Source organism: Pelecanus crispus, chromosome 8, assembly GCF_030463565.1.
Source record: "Pelecanus crispus isolate bPelCri1 chromosome 8, bPelCri1.pri, whole genome shotgun sequence".
Lineage (NCBI taxonomy): Eukaryota > Metazoa > Chordata > Aves > Pelecaniformes > Pelecanidae > Pelecanus > Pelecanus crispus.
In genome coordinates, this window is record NC_134650.1 from 33380323 (window position 1) to 33402440 (window position 22118).

At 42.5% G+C, this 22118-nt stretch overlaps 1 protein-coding gene across 2 annotated transcripts; it reads left to right on the forward strand.

Annotated features, from left to right (window-relative positions):
• The first annotated feature begins 1243 nt into the window (after positions 1 to 1243).
• Positions 1244 to 21646, forward strand: SIAH1 (siah E3 ubiquitin protein ligase 1). 2 transcript variants are annotated; one of them, XM_075714891.1, is made up of 2 exons: positions 1244 to 1274; positions 19727 to 21646. In XM_075714891.1, the coding sequence occupies exon 2, from the start codon at positions 19729 to 19731 to the stop codon at positions 20575 to 20577; it is 849 nt and encodes a 282-aa protein (XP_075571006.1). In that variant the 5' UTR covers positions 1244 to 1274; positions 19727 to 19728; the 3' UTR covers positions 20578 to 21646. The 2 variants fall into 2 exon arrangements, with proteins under 2 accessions (XP_075571006.1, XP_075571005.1); XM_075714890.1 differs by lacking the exon at positions 1244 to 1274 and adding an exon at positions 16654 to 16685.
• Positions 21647 to 22118: the final 472 nt, after the last annotated feature.

A 22118-nucleotide genomic window follows, 5' to 3' on the forward strand; every position in this document is an offset into this window, starting at 1 on the left:
GTGATGTATTTTTGAGACACTGCCTTAAAACTAATCCCAAAAATCTCCAAATAAGAGCAGACTTGGCACATTCAATGTAAGAAGTGCTTTCTGGTCATCAAAAGGAATGAGGATATCCAGAACCATCTGGATAACCAATTAAACTAGCCAAGAAAATGCTTCAGTCATTCAAAAATTGAAATGAGATAGCAAATATTTTATTTTCAGGAAAATATTTAAAAATAACAGTGGCTCTCCTCTAGCAAACCTCTGAACAGCCTCAGTAGATGAACAGGGTCCTACTCCAACAAAGCATATGTAAGCACGCTAGTCATTACACGAATTTCATCCAGTTTATGTGCTGAAAGTTACATATGTATTTAGGGCACTGCTGGACCCGGGCCTAACCTGAATTATGCAAAGTCTTCGAAGAGGAAGAGACAGGAGGAGGGGTTTGCTGGTAGCAGTCCCTTAAAATCACCAGAATGCGCCCGTGCTGGACCGTACCGGCCTCTGGACGAAGGGGCGCTTCCGAGAGCTCTTTCATTTTTTTTTTTTTTTTTTTTTTAACAGAATTAATAGCCCTTGTGCCAGACCCCAGTTGGGCCTTTGAGGCCTCGACCCCACAAATGCCGGTGCGCCGAAAAACTCGGTTTCAGCGCGGGAGCGCTCCCGCTGGGGCGGCCGGGGCGGCCGCCGCGACCCACCGGGCGCAGCAGGGCGAGGGCCGGGCCCGCGCCCTCTTCCCTGCCCCAGGGCGCGGCGCCGCCCCGGGCTCGCTCGCTCGCTCTCGGGGCCGCGGGGGAGCCGGCTGACCCCGGCGGGGCTGGGCGGCGGCGCAGGTAAGAGGCGGCCTCTCCCCGGGCCCGGCAAGCGGCTGAAAGAGCACGGAGGGGGCCTTCGCACGGAGGGCCCGGGGGCGGCCGGGCGCCAGCCGCCCCGCTTCCCCGCGGCGCGGCAGCGCGGCCTTTGTTCCCCGGCGCCGCCGGCCCCGCGCCGCGCCGGGAGCTAGGCAGCCCGGACCGCGCGCCGCTGCCGGCTGCGCGTGCGCGCTGCCGCCCGCCCGCCTCGGGAGCGCGCCCGGCAGGCAGGAGAGCTCCGCCGCAGCTGGCGCGCCCCCGTGGCGGCGTCTCCTCGGCCGGCAGCGAGAGGGAGGGAGCGCGCGGTCGGTTCGGGCGGTCGGGCCGGCACCGAGCGTCTCGGCGAGAGCGGCCCGCAGCCAGTCGCCCCGCAGCCCGCGCGATCGGGGGAGCTAGGCCGCCTCAGCGGGGTCCCGCCCAGCCCAGAGCCCACAGGTGAGCGCGCCGCGGAGGGAGGCCGAGCGGCCGCGGAGGGGGCGAGAGCGGCTCGCCCAGCGGGGCCCTCTCCCCGCCCGGCCTCTGCGCCGGGCGGCCGCCCGCGGAAGGCCCCGGCGTGGCCGCGGGGGCGGCGCGGCGGCCGCGGAGGAGAGTCGGGACCAGGCCGCGCCGCGGACTGAGCGGAGCCCGGGCGTCCAGTTTCCTGCTGGCGGCCGGGCCCCGCGCCGCCGCCCGCGGCGGGGGGGGGGGGGGGGGAAGCCGAGGCGAGCCCGGCCCCGAGAGAGCGAGGCGAGGCGCGGCGGGCCCTTCTCCTCCCCGGCCGGGCCCGCGGGTCCCGAGGGGCGGAGGGAAGCGGCGGCGGGCGGCTCCGAGCCCTTCTGCCGGGCCATTGTGCGCCAGGCTGAGGCGGCGGCCGGGCCGGGCCGGGCCTGGCCCGCCTGCTGCGGAGGGCCCGCCGCGCGCGGGCCTGCGCCGCCTCGGCCGCGGGGCTGCCCCTTTGTGGGCTCGGCCTCGGCCGCGGCCTCGCCGCGCGGTGCGCTTTGTGCTGGCGGGAGCGGGCCCGGCGCCGGCTGCAGCCGCGGCGAAGGTCGGCGGGGGCGGCCTGCCGCTCCGGGCCCCGGGCGCCGCCGCTCTACGCGCGCGTCCCGGCGGGCCCAGCCGCCGCGGGAAACAGGTTGCCGGAGCCGTGGGCCGCTGGGTGCCCCTCGGTGACATTTCCTGGGAAGGCTGCTGCCTCCCTTCGCCTCTGATCCGGGGAGAGCGAAGAGCGGGGGAGGTTCCTGCTCGTCCCACGGCTTCCCCTGCGAAATTAAAAGGCTGGAGACCTTCGTTCTTTCCTCTGCTCCGGGGTTTTAAAAGGACAGGAAACAATAGCGTTTGTAGCGACAGGCAAAGCATCCGAAGTATTTCTTCGGGAGAAGAACCAAGTTTCTTTTCTGGTGGTGAACTGGTGGCGCTTCTATTCTAAGCTCACGTTTCGTTTGTAACTGTAAACATACAATATTTCTCCAATATTCTCTCTTCGGTCTCTTTTCGACCGATCTGGGTGAATGCTACCTTTCCCCTGTAATAAGCAGTTTACTCATATACTAAATAAATAGATAAAGTGACCAAATATGTTTAACGTGGCAGTTGAGTGTAGGTTAGGAAGCTCATAGCTAATTGAACTAGGTCATGAAGGACATGGGATATTCCACGTGCAGGACATAGTTTCAGTTGTCTGTTTATCTCCCTTCTAAACTCCGAGGCTAGCACGGTGCATTCCAGAAGGGGAGGAAAAATAGAAGGGACTCTTCTCAACCCCGAGTTATTCAAGCTGGTCTTCAAGAAGATTTGAGGTATTACAGTACGGGTAGACTAATACACAGGCTTTTAGGATAAAACTTGGGTTTCTGGACTGAGTCATCTGTTGCAGAAAATAACTTTGGGCAGTATACCTAAAGAATAAATCGATTAGTTCCACCTTTATCATTTGTTCTACACCATAACATTGATGTAAAAATTGAGCGCTAGAAATGATAATTGCCTTAACTTCAATGGAAACTGATGTTCTTAAATAGCTTTAGCACTTTTCACAGTGGTGAAAAATTATACAGGAAAGCACAAGCGTAAGAGTCGTCCATCAGTGGTGTAGTTTTAGGCATCTGTTGTGACCCAAGAATTCTGAAAGTGATGAAATGATCAGCATTTTGGTCCTGAAAGTGTGTGTCACGACAAGGTATCTTGTCCATTAATCTGTCATTCCTGTTGGTGAGGTTTTAATGCTGTAGTCTAATTAGACTGTACCAGAGGAGTTAGCTCAGAAATTCAGTGGCTCCAGCTAAGTAGGTGTGAACTAAGGAAAGTAAATATTTTAAATAACACAAATACTTTCCATACTTAGGTTTGAGTATAGTTGCTGCTGTCTGCTTAGTGTGAATTGAGAAAGAGGTACTGCTCAGATGTCAGACACCTGTCTCTCGTGCAGAAGAGGGGGGAGCAGGAGCATGAGCATGTTCACATGAGAAGCAACTACACGTGCAACTCCTATGGGAAACATGATGTTCTTAATCTTACGTTAGAACCGCTTTGCTTTATTTTTCTGCTTGTAATAGTGTTTGTAGTCTTGTAACTGCTAGCTTTAAAAGTTGGACTGAGTTTTACCAAATAGATTATCAGTGTGTGTTTTGCTTTAATGGTTGGCTCGTTTTCAGGAGCTAAGCTGAACCAGAGTAGTTAAGGTAATTCAATGGTATCTGAAATTCTGGACACATAAAAGGAACTCAGTTCTGCAGTTGTGATGCATGTGCCCAGTCTGCAGAAAGCTAAAATGAGAATTGTGTTGCCAGCTAGTTACCCGAATCCCTGGTTGGTGCTGTTAAGCGCTACCTGCTGCAGAGAACAGTAGCAGTGAAGTAAGGACACTGGCAAGCTCTAGTTCATCTCAACCATCACGTAAGGCCTAAAGCTTAGGATCTGTTCTCTGAAGTTTACAGTCTTAAACATCACAAACATCGTAGATGTAGGAGAATGTTTTTACTGGATTTTATTCTTTTTTGTTGCTTTGGTTTTTGAAGGAAGATCAGCATTAAGAAAAGTGAAAACTAGTTGTGATTAAAAAAGAATAGTAAGTGCTATCCCTTTTGACTCTAACAGAAATACATGACAGGTAGAGACATATTGTTATCCTAATAAAATGTTTTGTTTCATTAATAAGAAGATTTGTTGTAAGCAATTTGCTCTTTTTCAACGTGTCCATACTGTTCATGTCTTAAGTGTACAATGTCATGATAAAAATGCAGTTTTGGTGTATGTCTTCTGTGTGCAGTGTCACATTGTGGACTAGAAATGGAGAGCTATGTGTAAATACTGTGTTGTTACCGTGAGATGTTACTGCAGGTTTACCCGAGTTTTGCCTATTAGCACTTAATTGCATGTAACAAAAATCTTCCCAAGTCATTGACTTGGCGTCGTTTTATACCATGCTATATTGTGTTTAGCTGTTAACTATCCTAGGTAAAGAAAGAAGGCAAAACTTAGCATTAATGCCCTATTAATACTACTTTTATTTTTTTTTATGCCACACTTCATATGTGTATATCTTTTTTAGTTCTAATCCAGACTATGTACTATGTTTCTGTAATGTCCAGGACAGCTATTTTAAATACATGCCTGTTTGAGTTAATCTATAAAATGGTGATTCTTTGTGTTATCACAGGAATAACGAGAGATTTGGTTACTAATTCCACAGTACTTTAATCAGATGAAGTGCTAGATAATTGCAGTTAACCAAATCGTGCACTTCGGATTTTGACTTGTTTCTCTTTGTAGCGGCTGAATATCGAAGCTGAGGTTGGCTGTGTTTTCAGCAGGGAAGTAAAATATTATTTGAATCATGAAGACTGTATTTGTCCTTTGGCCTCTGGAAATGCATTTTAAAAAATTATTGTGGATATATTCCTACAGGGAAATTGATGTAAAAAAAGCAGCAGATTCATCTACAGACAGTTATTGTTGACCATTTCCTTTTTTGTTTGCCTTATCTAGAAGCAGGTTTATATCTTTTCTTGTAACAATTGATGACCTTGCCAAGACATGAAAAAAAACAAGGAGTGTGTAGTGATAACTTCTGCTGCTTAAATAATTAGGTATCAGCTCCTTTAAAGTGAAACAGCAGGTTTTTTGAACTTTGGTTTGTGTGGCATGAAGTCTTTAAGTTAATATTTCAAAGTTCTTTCCTACAGTTCTTGCATATGGTACTAAATGGAGCAAAAATTCATTTAGTCTTTGATGAAAGAAAGACCACAGTGGCTTTTCAGCGTTTGTGTTTGGTGTTTTTGAGCGCTGTCAAGGAGGAACATTTAGAATGCCACACTTTTTAAGAGTTATTTTCAAATATGTGTCCAGATGAAATACATCAAAGGAAAACTATATATGAAGGAAAATTGTGTGTTAAATTTTGCTAGTGTACAGATTGTTGAAAGGTTGAGAAGGTTTTAACTGGAGTAGGAGTATTTTAAAACAATTTAGTGTTAAATTAGACGAGGGAAAGCTTGAAAATAAATTCCTTTACGTAAAAATTGCTAGAGCTGGTGTCTAGCTTAGAAATGTAGGTGTGTTAAAAGGCTTATCTTTGTTGTTTCTGTGTAGTCTGTATTACAGATCTTTCATGAGGGAAGGTTCTATGTCTTCCATATTTTGCAAGGGGGTGACAACTGAACTATGAGGTTTCTAAGTTCTGTTTTGTAACTCTTAGTACACATTGCTTTATGCTGAAATGTGATGTAGGTACTAGTTTGAAGTGGGTTTTAAAAGTTAGTTTTTCCTATGATTTTTCTAAAAGTTAGTTAGCATTATTTCTAAAATATGTGGTTAGTTGCTGTTAACACATCAGTGTTAGGAAAGAAGAAATAATAGAAGATGTAGCACTGCACAAGCTGTAGTGCATCCAGGGTACAGTTCTGCAGTAGCTAAAGACAGTTTCTGTTCAGGCTGCCAGTGATAACTTGCGGTGTTGCGGTCACCAGCGTGTGTGTGAAATGGGCCAGTTTTAGTCCCAAGTTTAGCTGAAAACTAATCACCTGTGAGGAATGGGTAACTATTATCTGGTTCACTTCCCAGAGTAGCTTGCTGCATGGTAACATAAGAGCCAGCGCTGCTGCAAGAGATGTCATCCTCTGTCATTGTGGGTGCGCTCGGGATCTGGATCAGTGTAAGTGCAGGCTTACAGCTAAGAAAGAATGGTCTTGCCCTCCACCGCCAACCTGTTTTTGGTGTCTTCCTGGTGTGCCAGTGTAAGCGCTCATGTAGTTGTGCAAGACTGATCTTGCTGAATATGTTACCTTAAAGAGGGAGAAACACTAATGGGTAAAAGGCAGGCAGTGCAACTTCATTTTGGTGGCAGCTTGCTTTTGTTTGTTGTAGAAATGGTGGAATCGCGCTCTGTCATACTGTGCGTGCATGCCTGGAGTCGTGGAGCCTGTATCTGGTGGATTGTTCTTTGTGCTATAGATGAACCATTTTCTTCAGTTATTTGTGATGGTATCTGAAAGCTCTTAAGAAATACTATAACTGAAGAGTTCTTAAAAGTGCTATTAAAATGTTTAAGAACCTTTAAAACACATAATGTTGCTACTTTCTCTTTGAAAGATAACAACTCCATGTATCAGCTTAGAGCCAAGACCTTAATCCTGTCCTCAGATCTGTGAAAACTCTTGTGATTTTTTTTTTTGAAGCCTCACTACCTCCTGTCTTTTTTTGACCAGACATAGGACTCAGAATTTGCTAGTCTTATGATCAGATATTTTAATCTTCTTAAATTACCTAATGTTGTTTCGGAAATTGTGTTTGAAACATGCTTTGATATGCATTTGAGTGTTGACACATATATAAGCCCACTTTAAGGTGTACAAGATAAACTTCTCATGTTTAACTAAAGCTAGTTTTTAAATTCCTCTCAACTTGTTCACTTTTGCCTATATATGAGTCTTAAGTCTTGTTCCTTTCCTTCTGCTTCTGTGCATGTGTATTTGTCTTGTAAAAGCTGTGAAAATGCTCTGCTCAACTAATCTTTTGATTTCTGACTGACTTCATTTTGAAATATATATGCACATATATATGTGTAATATATGTATAAAATCATTAGAGTCACAAAATGACTGTCTTTCACAGGAATTTTTTTCCCCTTTTTTTGTGTATGAAGGTGTCAACGCAGTTGAGAGTTAATTTGTGTAGGGTTCATCTCTACATGGTCAATATCTGTGTGATTACGCAAGTATGTTAAGGATGTAATTTGAAGACTGGTTGCACAGGTGTGACCAGGGAATAATTTGGCTGGCAGATGTTGATGGTGTACTATAAAATTTTAGTCTGGCTTTGTGCTAGGTCACGTATAATAATTAGAAAGGAAATTTTACAAATAAAAAGTATGCATCCCATAATAGAAGTTGAGACGGATGTTCTTCTAAAACAGCACCTGTAAAGCAGTAATTTTAAGAGCACTTTTATGCATATTAAAACCAGCTGCTGCCCTGAACAGCTTTATTTTAAAATCGGGTGTTCCATTTAAGGAAAAGTTGTTGTTCCTTGTACAGTCATAATTCTTCTGTGGATGTACAGGTGCTCATCTACTAAAGGAGTTGAGAGTGAGGAAGAAGATTATTTCATGAAGGCTGTTCCTTAATGCGAATATGAGGAAGTAGACTTAGGGTTGCCTGTGAAACTTTAAATTTTTTATTTCCTAATTTCTGAATGCTTGATCTTCCAACCTAATATATTTTTGTAACACTCCTGTAAGAGAAAAAGGCTAAAAAATACTGAAGCTTACAGTTATGCTCTAGATAGTGAGTCATTGTTAGGATTTGATGTTTTGAGATTTAGCACTGCAAAATAGACTCAAGTTTTAACTACATAACAGAAGAGAGGCCAGTATTTTGCGAAGAAGGACATACTGATAGGTGTTGAGTTTAGAAAGTGCTGATAAAGAGAGCGTGAAGTAGCAGAAAGATACATCTGCTCCTGTCATTTCCAAACCATTTATAATATCTTGTGGTTTATTTTCTGATGCAGACTCAGGCCTGACTTCAGAGTGATTATGGTTGAATTTTAATTTTGTATGCCATGAAGCATTTCCCAAGCAATACAAATAGGTGAAATAGTGAGTACATGTTACTTAGCATTTGACATATACCTGATCAGAATTTAATGGCAATAAAAGAACATGCAATTCTCCTGCCTGAGCACTCTTTTTCTGCTGAATTTGAAGCACTTGCTTCAAAAGTTAGGTAGTTGGATCTTCACAAAGAAAGCCGAGGGAATTTCTTTTGGTAATACAAGGATCCCTCTAAAGAAAGGTTACTTTATTTCCTGTCCATAAAATGTCAATATGGAGTTGATGTCTCGGAAGGAGGCCTTAGGATTAGATACAGTAGAATTAGTGAGAAGGGTGTTGCCAATGTCTCCCTAATTTGTCTCTTTGATGTACAAAATATTGGCATGAATAGAGGGCAGTTAGCCATATGTGAGCAGGAGCTGGAAGGTAAACAGTGATTGAAGTTTGACTATTGCTGACTGTAAAAACTGAGATATTAAATAATTCAACAGTGTCCTTTAGTGTATAACGATATTTAGTTATTACTAACCTGAAATAAATTTGAATAGGGTCTACAGAGTTAATTTAGTATCCTTATCAAGTTAATTCTTTCCCTTTTGCATTAATGTCTGCGACTCGCAGCTACTTATGGTATTTTAAAACCTGTGAAAGGCAGGGAAGTACTTGCCTGTGGTGACTCAGAAACTTGTGACAGAGCAGGAACTAAACGCAGGTCTCCCATACCACAGACTACTGCTCCAGTAGCACTAATCCTTTTTTTTTTTTTCCCCCCTTCCCCCCCTCCCCTCCCTTAAGGTTTCAAGTAATGCTCAATCTTCATGTAACATGGTGGTCTGTGGAGTGAGCAGTTTCTATTTGCTATGCCTCAGGTTGGATAAGTGGAGAGCTGGAAGAGTGCTCTTATTTGTGAGATGAAGCCACATTCTAAAACTGATGTTTTCATGAAAAGCAGTAGAGCTGTTGCTCTGGGCAGGAGTGTGACTATGGTAGACTTGTCAGTAGCCAAGTTGGAGAATTTGAGTAACATTGTAATAATGATTTTAAAAAAGATTTTTAATGGTGGCAGTTGAATTCTTGTGCAACAATACTACAGAAACAGTTGATTCAGAACTGGTGAGCAGGGAAAACTTAAGTCACTTAAGTAAACCATTTTGGTTTTAATGGAGGCACATGTACTTCAAAGAATGGATGCTAGAAACACAAGACATGTAGAAGATGGGTGTTTAAAAGAAATGAAGTACTGAAAAGTTTGGAACCATCAGAAATGTGAAAATGCCACTGTGTTTTTGCACTTCTTTTAGTAAGGTCTTAGAGTTGTTACAATGTAAATACTTTCAGTGCTCTTTATTTTCTACCTGTAGTATATCAACAAAATACAAAAGCTTGTGTCCCGTCTTAGATTTCCACAGCCTTCCTGTTGAATAAGGTATCCATAGTAAGAAAATCTTACTTCCAAAATGTAGAAATGTCCATTTTAAAAATATGGACTTGATCTTTTACATTTAAAAGATTGTGCATTTTATTCTTTTTGTGTTGCGTGTGTGTGTGATAAAATAAAGACATTATCTTTATCTGACATTTTTCTAAATGTTCTTGCTTCTGAAGTTTAAATATCTGGATTTAAAAAAAGTTGTAAAAACTCTCCCCCAAAATGACTAGAGAGTCCGTGTAGGTTACTACTAGAAGTTCTGAAAAAATAATAATTTCTGATGAGTTAGAAGTTAGGCTTCCAGTGTCACTACTCTGTGCTCTGTGATGCTGGCTGTACTTGCATGTGGATTTCATGTTTGACGTACCTTGGGGCACCAAGATCTGTACTCTGGAATCACGGTCTCGGTTCTCCAGCCCTCCCCTACGTGTTCGCCCTCCTCAGGTCAGATTGCCATTCTTCACAGGGCTCCACTGTCATCAGGACAGAACAAATTAAGGATCGCAAGAATCAATTATTATTTAAGATGGAAATATGTGTGAACCTAAGCAATGCACAAGATGGAGAGATCATTATAAAAATAATCAATGTACGTAATCCTGTCCTGACTCCTGCTACAGAACAGCTTTCTGTGTCATGATCAGTCTCTTTTATAGGCCAGGTCCTCCTTGGTCGGGTCTGTTTTTTTTGATGGTCTGCTCCCTAGTACTATTTAGTTATGCAGGAAAAATATTGAGCATAAAATAGGTCTTGAATTTGAATTGGAATAGTTATCACAGAAAGACTTTGTACGTGAAGACACATCAAAGTACAGGTACTTTTACTTTAGCCTTGTTGAATTAAGGTAGGCACTTCCATGCCACACCCTCTTTCCTGTGTCTGCCACAGACACAGGAATGGTGATGCAATATTGCATGGCAATTACAGTATGCAGTGAAGAATATAGTTTTTGCAAAATCAGACTGAGAAAAGAAACACAGCCCCCAAATTGTCACACTCAGTAGGATTTGCTGTTAACATTTACAGAGGGTGGTGTCCCCCCCCGCCCCCCCCCTTTTTTTTTTTTTTTTTACTAATAGAGTGTAATTGTATACAGAGCCCTGCTATGATGTCTTGTAGAACAGAATTAAGTGCTTCCTGCTTTAGATACTTCTGAATGGTAGTATATGTTACAGCATGAAAAATAACTTGCTTTTTTTTTTGCTGGTGTTGTTACTAATTCACTTTGTAGCTGATCCTCCTATATGCCTGCCTTACTTTTTATTGCAACGTGCTATGTCCGGAACTTCTTAAGAGGTAACTGTCTACCGGTGTTTTTAGAAATTACTGGGCAGAATTATTGTTGAAAGATGATCCTGATGCAGCTCAGTTCAGTGTGCTCTGTGCACAGTGGAAGGACATCAGATATTCCTAAAAATAAAATAAAACCCGTTTTCCGTGGTATTTGTTTGCATAGAGTTGTCTGTATTTTCATATGAAGTTTTTCTTTATTTTGTTAGATTCTGTGGTTTCCGCCATCTTTATTTTGAAATCTGTACTTCTGCTTTATCTCAGTTAGCTTTACTGTGCTCAGACTGTGGCAGGCTAAAGAAAGGCACGTTCCGTTTGGTATCCGAGAAGGCTAGTGTGGGACAGCTGCTGGTCTGAGTTCATACCATAGTTTATGGTGCTATAGGTTCTGCGTGTGGGCATGCTAGAGGCCCAGGTGTCCTGTGTCAAGGAAGGCTCTGGCCATTGACTGCTGATATTGGCACTGAGGATAGAGAGTGAGCTAGCGAACGGAGAGGAGGCCTCTGTCACAGAGCACCACTTCAGGTACAGTGCAAGAGTGTGCGGTACACAGCTTTGAGCAGTATTTCTGTATCACCATCCTCACGCCGCTGTAGTAGGTGGGATTCGGCAGTGTCAGCAAGATGAGTTATTTGCTTGTTTTTAAAAAGGAAAAATACGGTGAAGTCCAATTTGGAAGTGGTCCATGATCTTTTTAATGCAAGTGTTTGGTTTTGATTTGTGTTTAAAGAATGATTCTTTTTCTCTGTACTTTTGTTTAACTATATATAATGGAAAAGGTTGATTCACTAGCTAGTTTTGCGGCTTAACTTTCTTTTATTACAATAGATTACCAAATAGCGATAATTTTTGCTATTGTTGCTTATACCAGTTTATTTAATGTATTGTTGCATTTTCTTTTTCTAGTGTTAGCGTTTGATAAATTGTTTTTAGTATAGTTTGAATTTTCAGGAATTTCCCTTGTAGTTCCCCTAGCTTTTGCTTTCTGTCCTGCTTCCTCCCAAGCTCAAAAGATGGGGGAGATAAACATCCTATTTTCCTTTATAATTTGTTGATGGTCTGAATTTACAAAGAACCCTACTTTCTTATTTAACGTTACGTATAATTAGAAGATGTGTGAAAGCTGGGATATTCTTAATACAGAGTGAGTGGTCCAAACTCAGGTTTTGCTATTGATCAGACATTTCTAGTTTTCATTCTAGAAAATTTGGGGTTTTATCAGTTAGTCATTTTTTCTCTGTTATTTAGCTTGTCTTGCTTTGCAAGACTGGAATATCATAGCAGTTTTGTCTCCGATATTCCATGCTAACTTGGATCTTGATTCTCTAGAATATGGAAAATTCTGGTTGGCTAGAGTACGGATTATTAACTTTTTAAAATCGATGAAGTTCTTTGTTGCGTTTAAAAATGAACGGCATAGTCGTGATAGTAGTTGCTTGCTAATACGATTTTCATGTTGGTGGTTGTATATCTTCTGTAGGACACTGTTCCTTCTTAATTTTACATTATAAAGTTGTTGGAAAGAAAATCTTTGATAGCTAGAAAACAAACATCTCCTGGGTTGATGTTTAATATTCTGGCATAGATAGGCAGGAGAAATAGTTAATGATAGTGATGAAGCAGAAGTCAAACAGCATTAGCCAAGGCTCAAGTTTTTGTACTGGATTAGAAACAGGTCACTATAATTTGATGGGTGTAATAATACTGTTTGTGTTTACGTAGTGCTGTTGGTACCCACATCTGCCACATAGTATGTGTTGAATTTGGAGATGATCTGGATTGCCGACCAGCAATGACTCAATTGGTGATCACATTGTGTACAAGAGAACTTATATGATAGCATCAGAAACATTGAGTGTTAAGGTCTGGTGGCTCACTGCAGAGGTAGCCACGGAGAGGATGACTGGTTCTATGATTATACAAATCCATTGGGATTTCCTTTCCTGATGATTGGAAAGAGGGGTTGGTAGGGAGTGTCTTGAGGTGCAAGGAAAAAAACCCTACCTGCAGTTTCAGGCAGGCTGGGTCACTACAAGTTAGTGGAAATTGTTGTAATTTTGTATGAAAAGGAGATGAACTGGACAGATGATATTTGGGGCAAGGAAGTCATTGTAAGACTTGCCTCAGCTTTGTGAATTTTTTTTTGTCTTGTTTTATAATATTCTGTTATATTGGTTTGCTCTGGCTTTGGGTTATTATGCTGGAAAAGAGAAGCCCTGAGGTGTCTGAAATAATAAATAGCATATAGTTAATGGCAGTAAAGAAAACAGTGTCTGGAAGGGCTGAAAAAAATTATAATTCATGAATTAAGAACAGCATGTATAAAGACTAAATTGTGTTATGTAGTTGATTAATAATTTATGTCATGAACTGTCTTCTAAAAGTTTTGAAGCAGGCCAGTAGGTGCAGAGGCTGTGTATAAGCAGGGATGTGCATTTCTGTGTCCAGTGTTGTCAGATATGCAGGAGCAGGCATCCGTTTGATATTAACCATGCCAGGCTTTTGTGATCTAACATCTCCCAAGAGCTGTGAGAGACAAATTGATAGACTTGGGCCCTAAAGTATCTTTTAAAATTTCAATAGAAATTAAAAATACTGATTTTTTTAAAAAAATTCACAAGCTATTCTCCAAGATGCTTGTGCATAATATGCTTAATGTTATATATGTTTGATTGCTGAACTGTGGTTTTGGTGGTGGTGAGGGCAATACATATTTTTACTAGAGCCTGCTAAAACCTTTTTCTCTTCAGTTTTGCTGTACACTGACGATGATGAGAGCAAGAGGGGACAGAGTAAGGGTAGATTCATTGGAAAACTATTTTCAGAAATAGTAAGTACATGTAGTTGAAAAGCTGGCTTTTCCATAGTGCTATAGATGTTGTCCTCAGCAGTTTGACATTTCATAATTGAGTAGCTATGGTACAAAAATATGGTATCCTAAGAATTTTTAATAGAAAATTAACCAAATGCTACTTGAAAAACTGTGAGAAAGTTCCCCACTTAAAATACACTGGTGTCCCTTTTTAATCTGAACAAAGCGTGCTTTTTAATTACCTTCATTCTCAAGATAATACTCACTTGGGACTTCTGTATCAGTAATGCAGTTTCTTGGGCATGAGATGATGTACTTTGTGTATACTTGTATTATGTGTACACGTACACCCCCTCCCCATTCTTGTTTCTAAATATACACGCGCTTCTTTTTTCTGTTGCGTTCACAAAACCTTCTGCCACCAAAGAAATATTGTTGACTCTTTAATATTTTCAATTTATAATATTTTACAAAATATTGTTTATAATATTTTACAGAATTTAGCAACATCGAATTGTACAAATATCTGATGATATTGGCTAATCTTTCTGTATCTTCTTTTAAGTTCTTATTTACACCTGTTTAATGAGTATTTCCAACAGTTCATTTGTTTTTTGGGGTTTGACGTTCTTTGGCTTATATCGCATCTTGAAAAAAGTATCCTGTCAGTGTTTTTCACAACTTCAAACACTCTCACAAAATGTTCTCATTTTGAGTGCTCTGTGACAGGGTATTGTTTTTTAGAAAGTCTCATTTTCAAATACGATTGTACAGCTGAAAAAGTTGAAAGATTTTATATTACTTTGTTGATGGCTGTAATGCATTAAGAATGCATTTTGAATGGAAGTCTCTGAATTCAGTTAGTTCATGTGATTGCAGAAAGATTTTATTGCATCACATATAAACATTTGTGATACGGCATTTTTTTCTGTCCTTGCATCACTCTTCAGCATTATATAATGAGATTTTTTTTCCCCTTCCAGCCATTAAGATGACTATACAGAGGTTTTGTGGGATTTTTTTCCAAAACTAATATTGTTACCCTCTCAAAAGCAAATTAAAATGTTAAACCCAAGTCTAATATATGAGTGAAGATTTTGGAGAAGTGGATGGTGTTAACTGGAATTTGTCAAAGGTGCCCCGTATTTCAGTGAAATGCAGGAGATGTGATTTCTAGAGTGGTGTCTGAAGCTTACGCCTTTGAAAGATGAGAAGCTGAAAGGGTATCAATCTATTCCTGTATGCTGCTGTTAATTCCATGGCACGTGAGGTACATCGTCTTTTTGAACTTCTCTTGAAACTGCTTTCCTTATGTCTGCACCTCAGCTGAGCTTTTTAAACAGTGAATTGATTGCATCTTCCCATTCTCACTGTAATTTTTTTTTTTTACCCATCTGGGGTTTCAAAGGCTTTTTCTCTTCAGGCATTGTACGTTGTATCACAGCGTAGCAAAGAGCATACAGCGCCAGCTAACCCATTGCAGGGCTTGGCTTGTGGTTTTGTTTTGGGGACAGCTGCTTTGCTGCCGGAGAGAAAGCCTAGGGCATGGTTCAGACACTTCAGAACACGCTCTTAGTTTCTTGAAAACCATTTCTGTGCTCGTTTTCTTCAGCTTTTCTGTTTTGCATGGAAACTTTCTTGGCTCGTAACTGGCGGGGACGTTGTATATTGCACATTTAGGGGTGAAGCTGAAGCGTACCTTGTATTGAGTTAGTAGTTTTTGTTAATAGTAATTGGGCGTTATTTGCACGTTACAGTGCTGATACAAGCTTCCACAGTCTTCCTTGAACAGGACTTGAATTTCAGATAGTCGGAGAGCATTTTAAAGGATAACTTTCTTTACTGAGATACTGTAGCCTTACTTTTTATGCGACCAGAACAATTTATTGCAGTGTTTTCTTCTGCTGCCTCCACGGAAACTTGTACTTCCATGATCTTACCATCTGTATTGCATAATGGCTAAGCTTTTCTGAGCCCAGCGCGTGCATCATGCAAGCACGGTGACTTGGTTTCCAAGTCCTTTATCCTTAAACTGTTCTGATGTTTTTAATAGTCCGTGCGGATGGTCAGATATGCCACGTTGTTCCAAATCTGTTGGTCTCGTCTTTTCCTTGTGATTACTATGCTTTTGCGTAATTGAAAAATCTTTATACAAATGGAGAAAATTCCCGCTGAGCGCGTACTTTGTAGATCCGCAGTGGAAGATGCTCATTTGAGCAGTATCCTTGGACTAGGAGGAAGAGGAAGTGCAATTCGTGTACTAGTAGAGTTTTGAACGGCATCTGTAGCTTTTAAAAGCAACGATTTAGGGAAGACGATCAGATCCGTCAGTCGGTGAGTACCTGAAGAAGACCTGGTCGTGACGCGTGTGAAGCACGCGGTGACGCGCTCCGCGGCACTCCGAGTGACGCGTACCGGAGCGCTGCGTGCCAGCTTCCGCGCGGGACGCGGACGCGGACGCGGAGGCGGCGCGGTGCGCCCAGGCCGGAACGCGCTCCTCGGGGTGCCCGTTCCGGCGGAGGGAGCGGCGCTGTGGGGCGGAAGGGAGCGGTTCCCCCGCGCTTCCGCGGCCCGGGCCGGGCCCTCCCCGAGTGCGGCCGCCTTGGGGCCGCCGGCGCCGCGCCCTCCCCTCCCCTGCGCGCCCCCGCGGCTGGCGGCGGCCCGGGGCGGGGCGGGGCGGGGCTGGCGGCGGCCCGGGGCGGAGCGCAGCCCGGGGCAGCCAGTGGCTCGGCCGCCGCGCAGGGCCGGGCCGGGCCGGGCCGCCTCAGCCGCTGGCCGGCAGCCGGGCGCGGGGCAGCGCCGGCGGGGAGGAGCCGGCTCGGCGCGGCGAAGTTCGGGGAACCATTTTGGGGCGCCGGGCCGGAGCGTGGATGTAGCCGCTGGACGCGGAGCGTGCGCGGCCGTAAATGGGGGCGGGTCGGGCCCGGGCCCGAAGCGGTAACGACAAGGCGCGGAGCGGCGCGGGCGTCCGGCGGGGGCAGCGCCCGGCCCGCGCCCTCGGGGCTGCCCTCGGGGCTGCCCGCGGCCCGCTGCGCCGCGCCATGAGCCCCGGCGCTCCCCATGACGGGGCGATCTGCCGGCGGCTTGCTGCGTGCGTGGAAGGCAGCGCTGCGTGCCTGCCTGCCGGCAACTAAACCCAGCGAGGGGAAAGGTAGGGGCACTTGAACGCCTGCGCGGCATTTTGAGCCGGTTTTGTAGGAGCTGTGAAATCGCGGCCCTCGGGAGATCTCGACAGTGTGTGTATTGCACCCTTCCTCAGAACCGTCTTGAGAATAGTTTCATCAACAGGTCGGTGCGTTCTGATGTCGTCAAGGACAGAGTTTCACTCGATCTACAACTAGGAAATGTTAAAATCCATTTTTCCCTTTTCGCTCTTCCTGGTGGTTAAACTTTCTCAAATTTGTACAATCTTTGGAATAACTTGTGTTGTAGGAACTAAAGCTTTTGAAGATGACACTTAGCGTACCTTAGTTTGTCAGTGTCGCTTAGAGACTTATTCCCTGCGTGTGCAAAGATAACGTAGTAATAAATAGCGCCTATAGGGGTTTTTACCCCTAGTAAAGTTTTTGTAACTAAAAATACCTTTAAGCTTTATTTCCAGCTCTGTAGTTGTCTTTACTTGGTTTGTAATTGGATGTTTTTGATAGTTTGGGGGGTTAAATGTATTACGCTGTTAACCCTTTGACTTGTGATTAACTTGTAGTTTTTAAGACGGTTACAAAAAATGAACTTCTCTGACTTTTCTATCGGGATGTAGTCATCTTTGTGTTAAGATGAGCGATGAAAATGTAGGCTTTGGGCAGGTTTAGGCTTGGTAAATTACAGTTTATAGCTTTATCCAGTTTCTTCCTTGTGTGCTAACCTCAGTGGTGGGGTTCACAGATTCCTGCTCATTTTCATTCCCTGCTCGTTTGGATGGTCCTCGGTTGTGCAAGGTGTGTGTGAAGGCTGGTCACATGCAGAAACGGTGATAAAACAGGGCCGTACGGTTCCGTAGCTTAGAAGGCTTAGGTGGGAAGTACAGTTGTGCAGAAGGTCTTTTGCAAAGTTTGCAGGTTGCTTAATTTAACTGTTGAATGGGCTCCGAGAGGTGTAATTAAAGAACCCAGAGCTCACCCAGCTCGTCAGACTGCTTAGGGAACTGGTCTAACACAGTGGTTTTCACCAGTGTTATCTGTGGGTTACTGGGGATCCCTGGATCAGGTGTGTGTTTACGATAGTTGAAGGGAAACACTTTTAGAATTTTACGTGTGAATATGCATGTGATTCGTAAACTCTTTCCAAGCAAGCAGCGTGATCAGTGTTTGTTCTGCCGTGTACAGTTATTCCCTGTGTATAATTTGTTCTAGAGCGTAGAACTGCAGTGTGCCATCGTGAGCCTCCCACCTACGGGTGTTGGGGAAAAATAGCAGCAGCGCTCAGTTGTCACAGAGGCCTTATCATTTGAATCTCCTCGCAACAAGCTGGTGTGTGGCATCACTTCCCAGAACATATATTTGATTTGTCGTGGGTACCTTGAATTTTTCGTCTAAGCTGGAATGCCTTATGGTAGGAATAAAAGGCCAAAAGATACAAACATTTCTGTCACAGCTCTACAGTATCAGTTAAGGCCCAGCATTGAAAACCGCTGTCTGTTTTTTTTTTTTTTCTGAAGACGGGAACTGGGTATTTCGAGTCCAGCAAGCCTGAGATGAAGGAAGAGACTTTGGAAGGGGTGAGATGATGCTGTTATTGGGCATGTGAGACTCACAAAATCAGTGACTGAATACCGAATGTTAGACACTCATGTTTTTCTAGCTCTGGACTGGGGAGAGGTGCTTCTGAAGAAGAATTTGAAATTGTGTGTCCATGATTACTGTTTGAATGTCAAGGGATAAGTTATTTTGCATGTTGGAATCTCTTAGTTCTTTCGCTTCGTGCCCTGAACAGTGTATGTCTTGCAAAAGCACGCACAGTATGCTGCTTTGAGGTATCCAGTCCAAGTATGAGTAAGTTTGTGGGTGAAATGATGCTAAATATGGGAAGCTTGCCTATTGCCTAATATTCCCATGTCAAATAGCCAGGAGATTAAAGACGAGGTTTATTTTGAGAGCTTTATACATATGTGACAGATACAGAGCTGGTGTACTTGCAGAGGAGCACTTAAGGCGTTTGAGAATTTTACTGTGTAACGGAAGTCAGTTTTGGATAGCATTTTACTTAACTTTCCTTAACCCACAAAGGTAAGGTTTATTTTTTCAAAATGGAGTGTTTATTTTTTTCTGGTAGTACTAGTAATTCCTTTTCCACAAGAAGGAGGAGAGAGAGGGGGTGCAGGAAAAAGTGTAGCATCCATAACATTAAGATATATGGTGCTTTTACCCCATCTGTTGAGTGCTTGAGTGAGCTGTTTGGTCAGACAGCTGTTAGCTTTTGTCTGGGGACATTTGAAAGAACAGAACTTCCATGTAAACTCCACTGAATGTAAAACTGCATCAGCAGTGCCTTCTCAAGTTACTGGAAATGTTTGAGTACTTATATGTTAAAATGAATTCTCAAATTTAATCTTTTGAATTTCTTATTTGGGAAATTCAGTAAAATAATTGCTTCAGTTTTCCTTTCTGGTATCTTCACAAATGGTTTAGTTCAGGAAGCTGAAGCAATGGATGCACTTTACAAGCTATGGGCCTTAGTAACAGTAATGAAGAGTCACTGTCCTATCCTGGGAAGAAAACAGGGTAGTAATCTTCTCAGCTATGTTTTTCCTTGCTACTGTTTTTCAATTTTTAAAAAAAACTATACAGTAATCATGATTACTGAGAAGGTTAGATCCAGAAGTTCATTTTTTTCATTACAAATGGGTAGTTTCTCATCTCGCTAAATACACAGCAGCTTAAAATTCAGCCTTAGAACTGTTCCATAGTGCTCCTAGTTGTTACACGCAAGTGATCTGGGTGGAGTATTTTGTAAATGCAGTATTTAAAAAAAAAAAAAAAAAAAAAAAAGCCAACCCAACAAGAAAAAAACAACCAACAACAAACTTCTTTGAGGATTTCAGTTACGTTTTTAGCATAGCTTTACTCATCTACCTTGCAGCTTCCAGTAGGTAAATTCCACTTCAGAATAATTAGCAGGACTTCTTCACATGTTAAATCTGCCTGTCGTACAAGCGTCTGTATTGTATGCGGCACAATTGATATTCTAAATGTAACGTATCCATGGTTTGCATTACATGGCTTTTTTTGCTTTCATTTGTATCTATTTTCTTTTGAAGCTTCCAAGAAATACTGCATACAGAGGAAAATAAAATGTGTTTAGATACTCATTCTTTTTTCTCTCTTCTGTTACAGAAATGAGCCGTCAGACTGCTACAGCACTACCTACAGGTACTTCAAAGTGCACGCCATCACAGAGGGTGCCTGCACTGACTGGCACTACAGCTTCCAATAATGACTTGGCTAGTCTCTTTGAGTGTCCTGTGTGTTTTGACTATGTGCTGCCACCAATTCTTCAGTGTCAGAGTGGCCATCTTGTTTGTAGCAACTGTCGCCCCAAACTTACGTGCTGTCCAACTTGCCGAGGCCCGCTGGGCTCCATTCGTAACCTGGCTATGGAGAAAGTTGCCAATTCTGTACTATTCCCATGTAAATATGCCTCCTCCGGATGCGAGATAACTTTGCCACACACAGAAAAAGCAGACCATGAGGAGCTGTGTGAGTTTAGGCCTTATTCCTGTCCATGTCCCGGTGCTTCATGTAAATGGCAAGGTTCCCTGGATGCTGTAATGCCACACCTGATGCATCAACATAAGTCAATTACAACACTTCAGGGAGAAGATATAGTGTTCCTTGCTACAGACATTAATCTTCCTGGTGCTGTTGACTGGGTTATGATGCAGTCTTGTTTTGGCTTTCATTTCATGTTAGTTTTGGAGAAACAGGAAAAATATGATGGTCACCAGCAGTTCTTTGCAATTGTACAGCTGATAGGAACACGCAAGCAAGCAGAAAACTTTGCTTATCGACTTGAGTTAAATGGTCATAGGCGGCGATTGACTTGGGAAGCAACTCCTCGATCTATTCACGAGGGAATTGCAACAGCCATTATGAATAGTGACTGTCTAGTCTTTGACACCAGCATTGCACAGCTCTTTGCAGAAAATGGCAATTTAGGCATCAATGTAACTATATCCATGTGTTGAGATGGCAATCAAACCTCTTCAGGCCAGTGTTTAAAACCGCTGCATTTAATTTAGCAGAAACTAGGGTAACCATCCTTGACTGTCAGACAAATTATTTGGTAGACGGAGGGTAGACATATATGAAGGTAAATAAAAGGAAAGGCTGTTAAATTACAGGAAGCAGTTGCATGTAGTAACACTAATATATTTAAAATAAGTCAACAGTAAACCACTGAAAATATATATACACCCAAAATGGGCATCTTTTGTATTAAGAATTGATTCTACAGGAAATGTTGTAAAATAATTCTAAAAACTTGTTTGTAGATTGATTGTACTGTTGAAAAGGATACTGTTTCGTGGTTTTGTTTGTGTTTTTTTTCCTCCCCCCTTTGACTGACAAGCCATGTTAGGTGGTCTGGTCTCTGGCCGCTGCTTCCCCTCCTCCCCCCCCTTTGTAAGTCACTACATAGTATTGCTGCTGTTTGTGTATATTTTTTGTGTATTTGCTAATTTTTATTAACTTCTAGTTTTTCATTAAATAAATATGACTTTCTTTTCTGTAATTCAGGTTTTCCTCTTTTTTGTATCTTTTTAAAATTAATTACAGGTGTCATCTTTCGATATGCATAATTGCTATGGTAAAACTTATATTTCTGTATGTTTGGTAAATTTTGTCTCTTTCCAGTAGTCAATTCATTGGTGATACTGTTCTTAATTGAGCTATTTTGTGAATGTACCAAACTCGAAAGGAGTAATTATGTTCAAAGATGTATCAGGAAAGAAAGCTCCTTTAAAAACAGGTCTAGATGTTGTTGTACTTTGAGTTATCTTCTAACAAAAATGAAAAATTATTAAGAATTTTCCGAATTTTAAAAAAAGTCATTCACGTTTCAAATTTAGAGATGCTTAGAAACTTGATTGCATCCTTGTATTTGTTGGTTTTGCAGTACAAAGAAGGTATTGTCTTACACAGTATTTGTAATATAAAACCAGACCATTTGTTTTTTTTAAAAAAAAGGCAGTCAGAATGAGATGTTTTCAGTCTTTTTATATTTGTCATTAAAAGAATACCTGGCAAATTAAAAAAACCCCACCTTTTGCTTTTTGCTTTAGCTCAAAGTTTGACACATTGCTACTCGTGCTCAGTTTCTTGTCTTCATGTCTTCTGGTTGTTAGTGAAGTACCAGTCCTGAATGATTTTTGTATATCGTTTTAGTGACATGATACACATTACAATGCAAATAATCTTACAGGTGTTATTTACCAGCCATAAAGGCTTTTGAGGGATATTGGGCTTTATGCAGACTGCCTACATGTGACAAATTTAACCATGAATGTATACGGTATTTGTGTTACAAAACAAAGACGTAGAGACAGAAAAAAAGAGTAAGGTGAAAAGCTCTTTCATCTCAAGCTATTTGAAAGAAATCTTTGTCAAACCTCGTAGTAGTGGGCATCTGTTTGGAGGGGTAGTCTGGCTGTTAACGACATTAAAATACAGTTTATTTACTGTGCGCTGTCTTAACTTTCTTATCCAAAGTTGATGTATTAAGACAACT

Coding starts and splice junctions, on each gene's coding strand:
- SIAH1 (XM_075714891.1), top strand. CDS start 19,729: ATGAGCCGTCAGACTGCTACAGCACTACCTACAGGTACTTCAAAGTGC.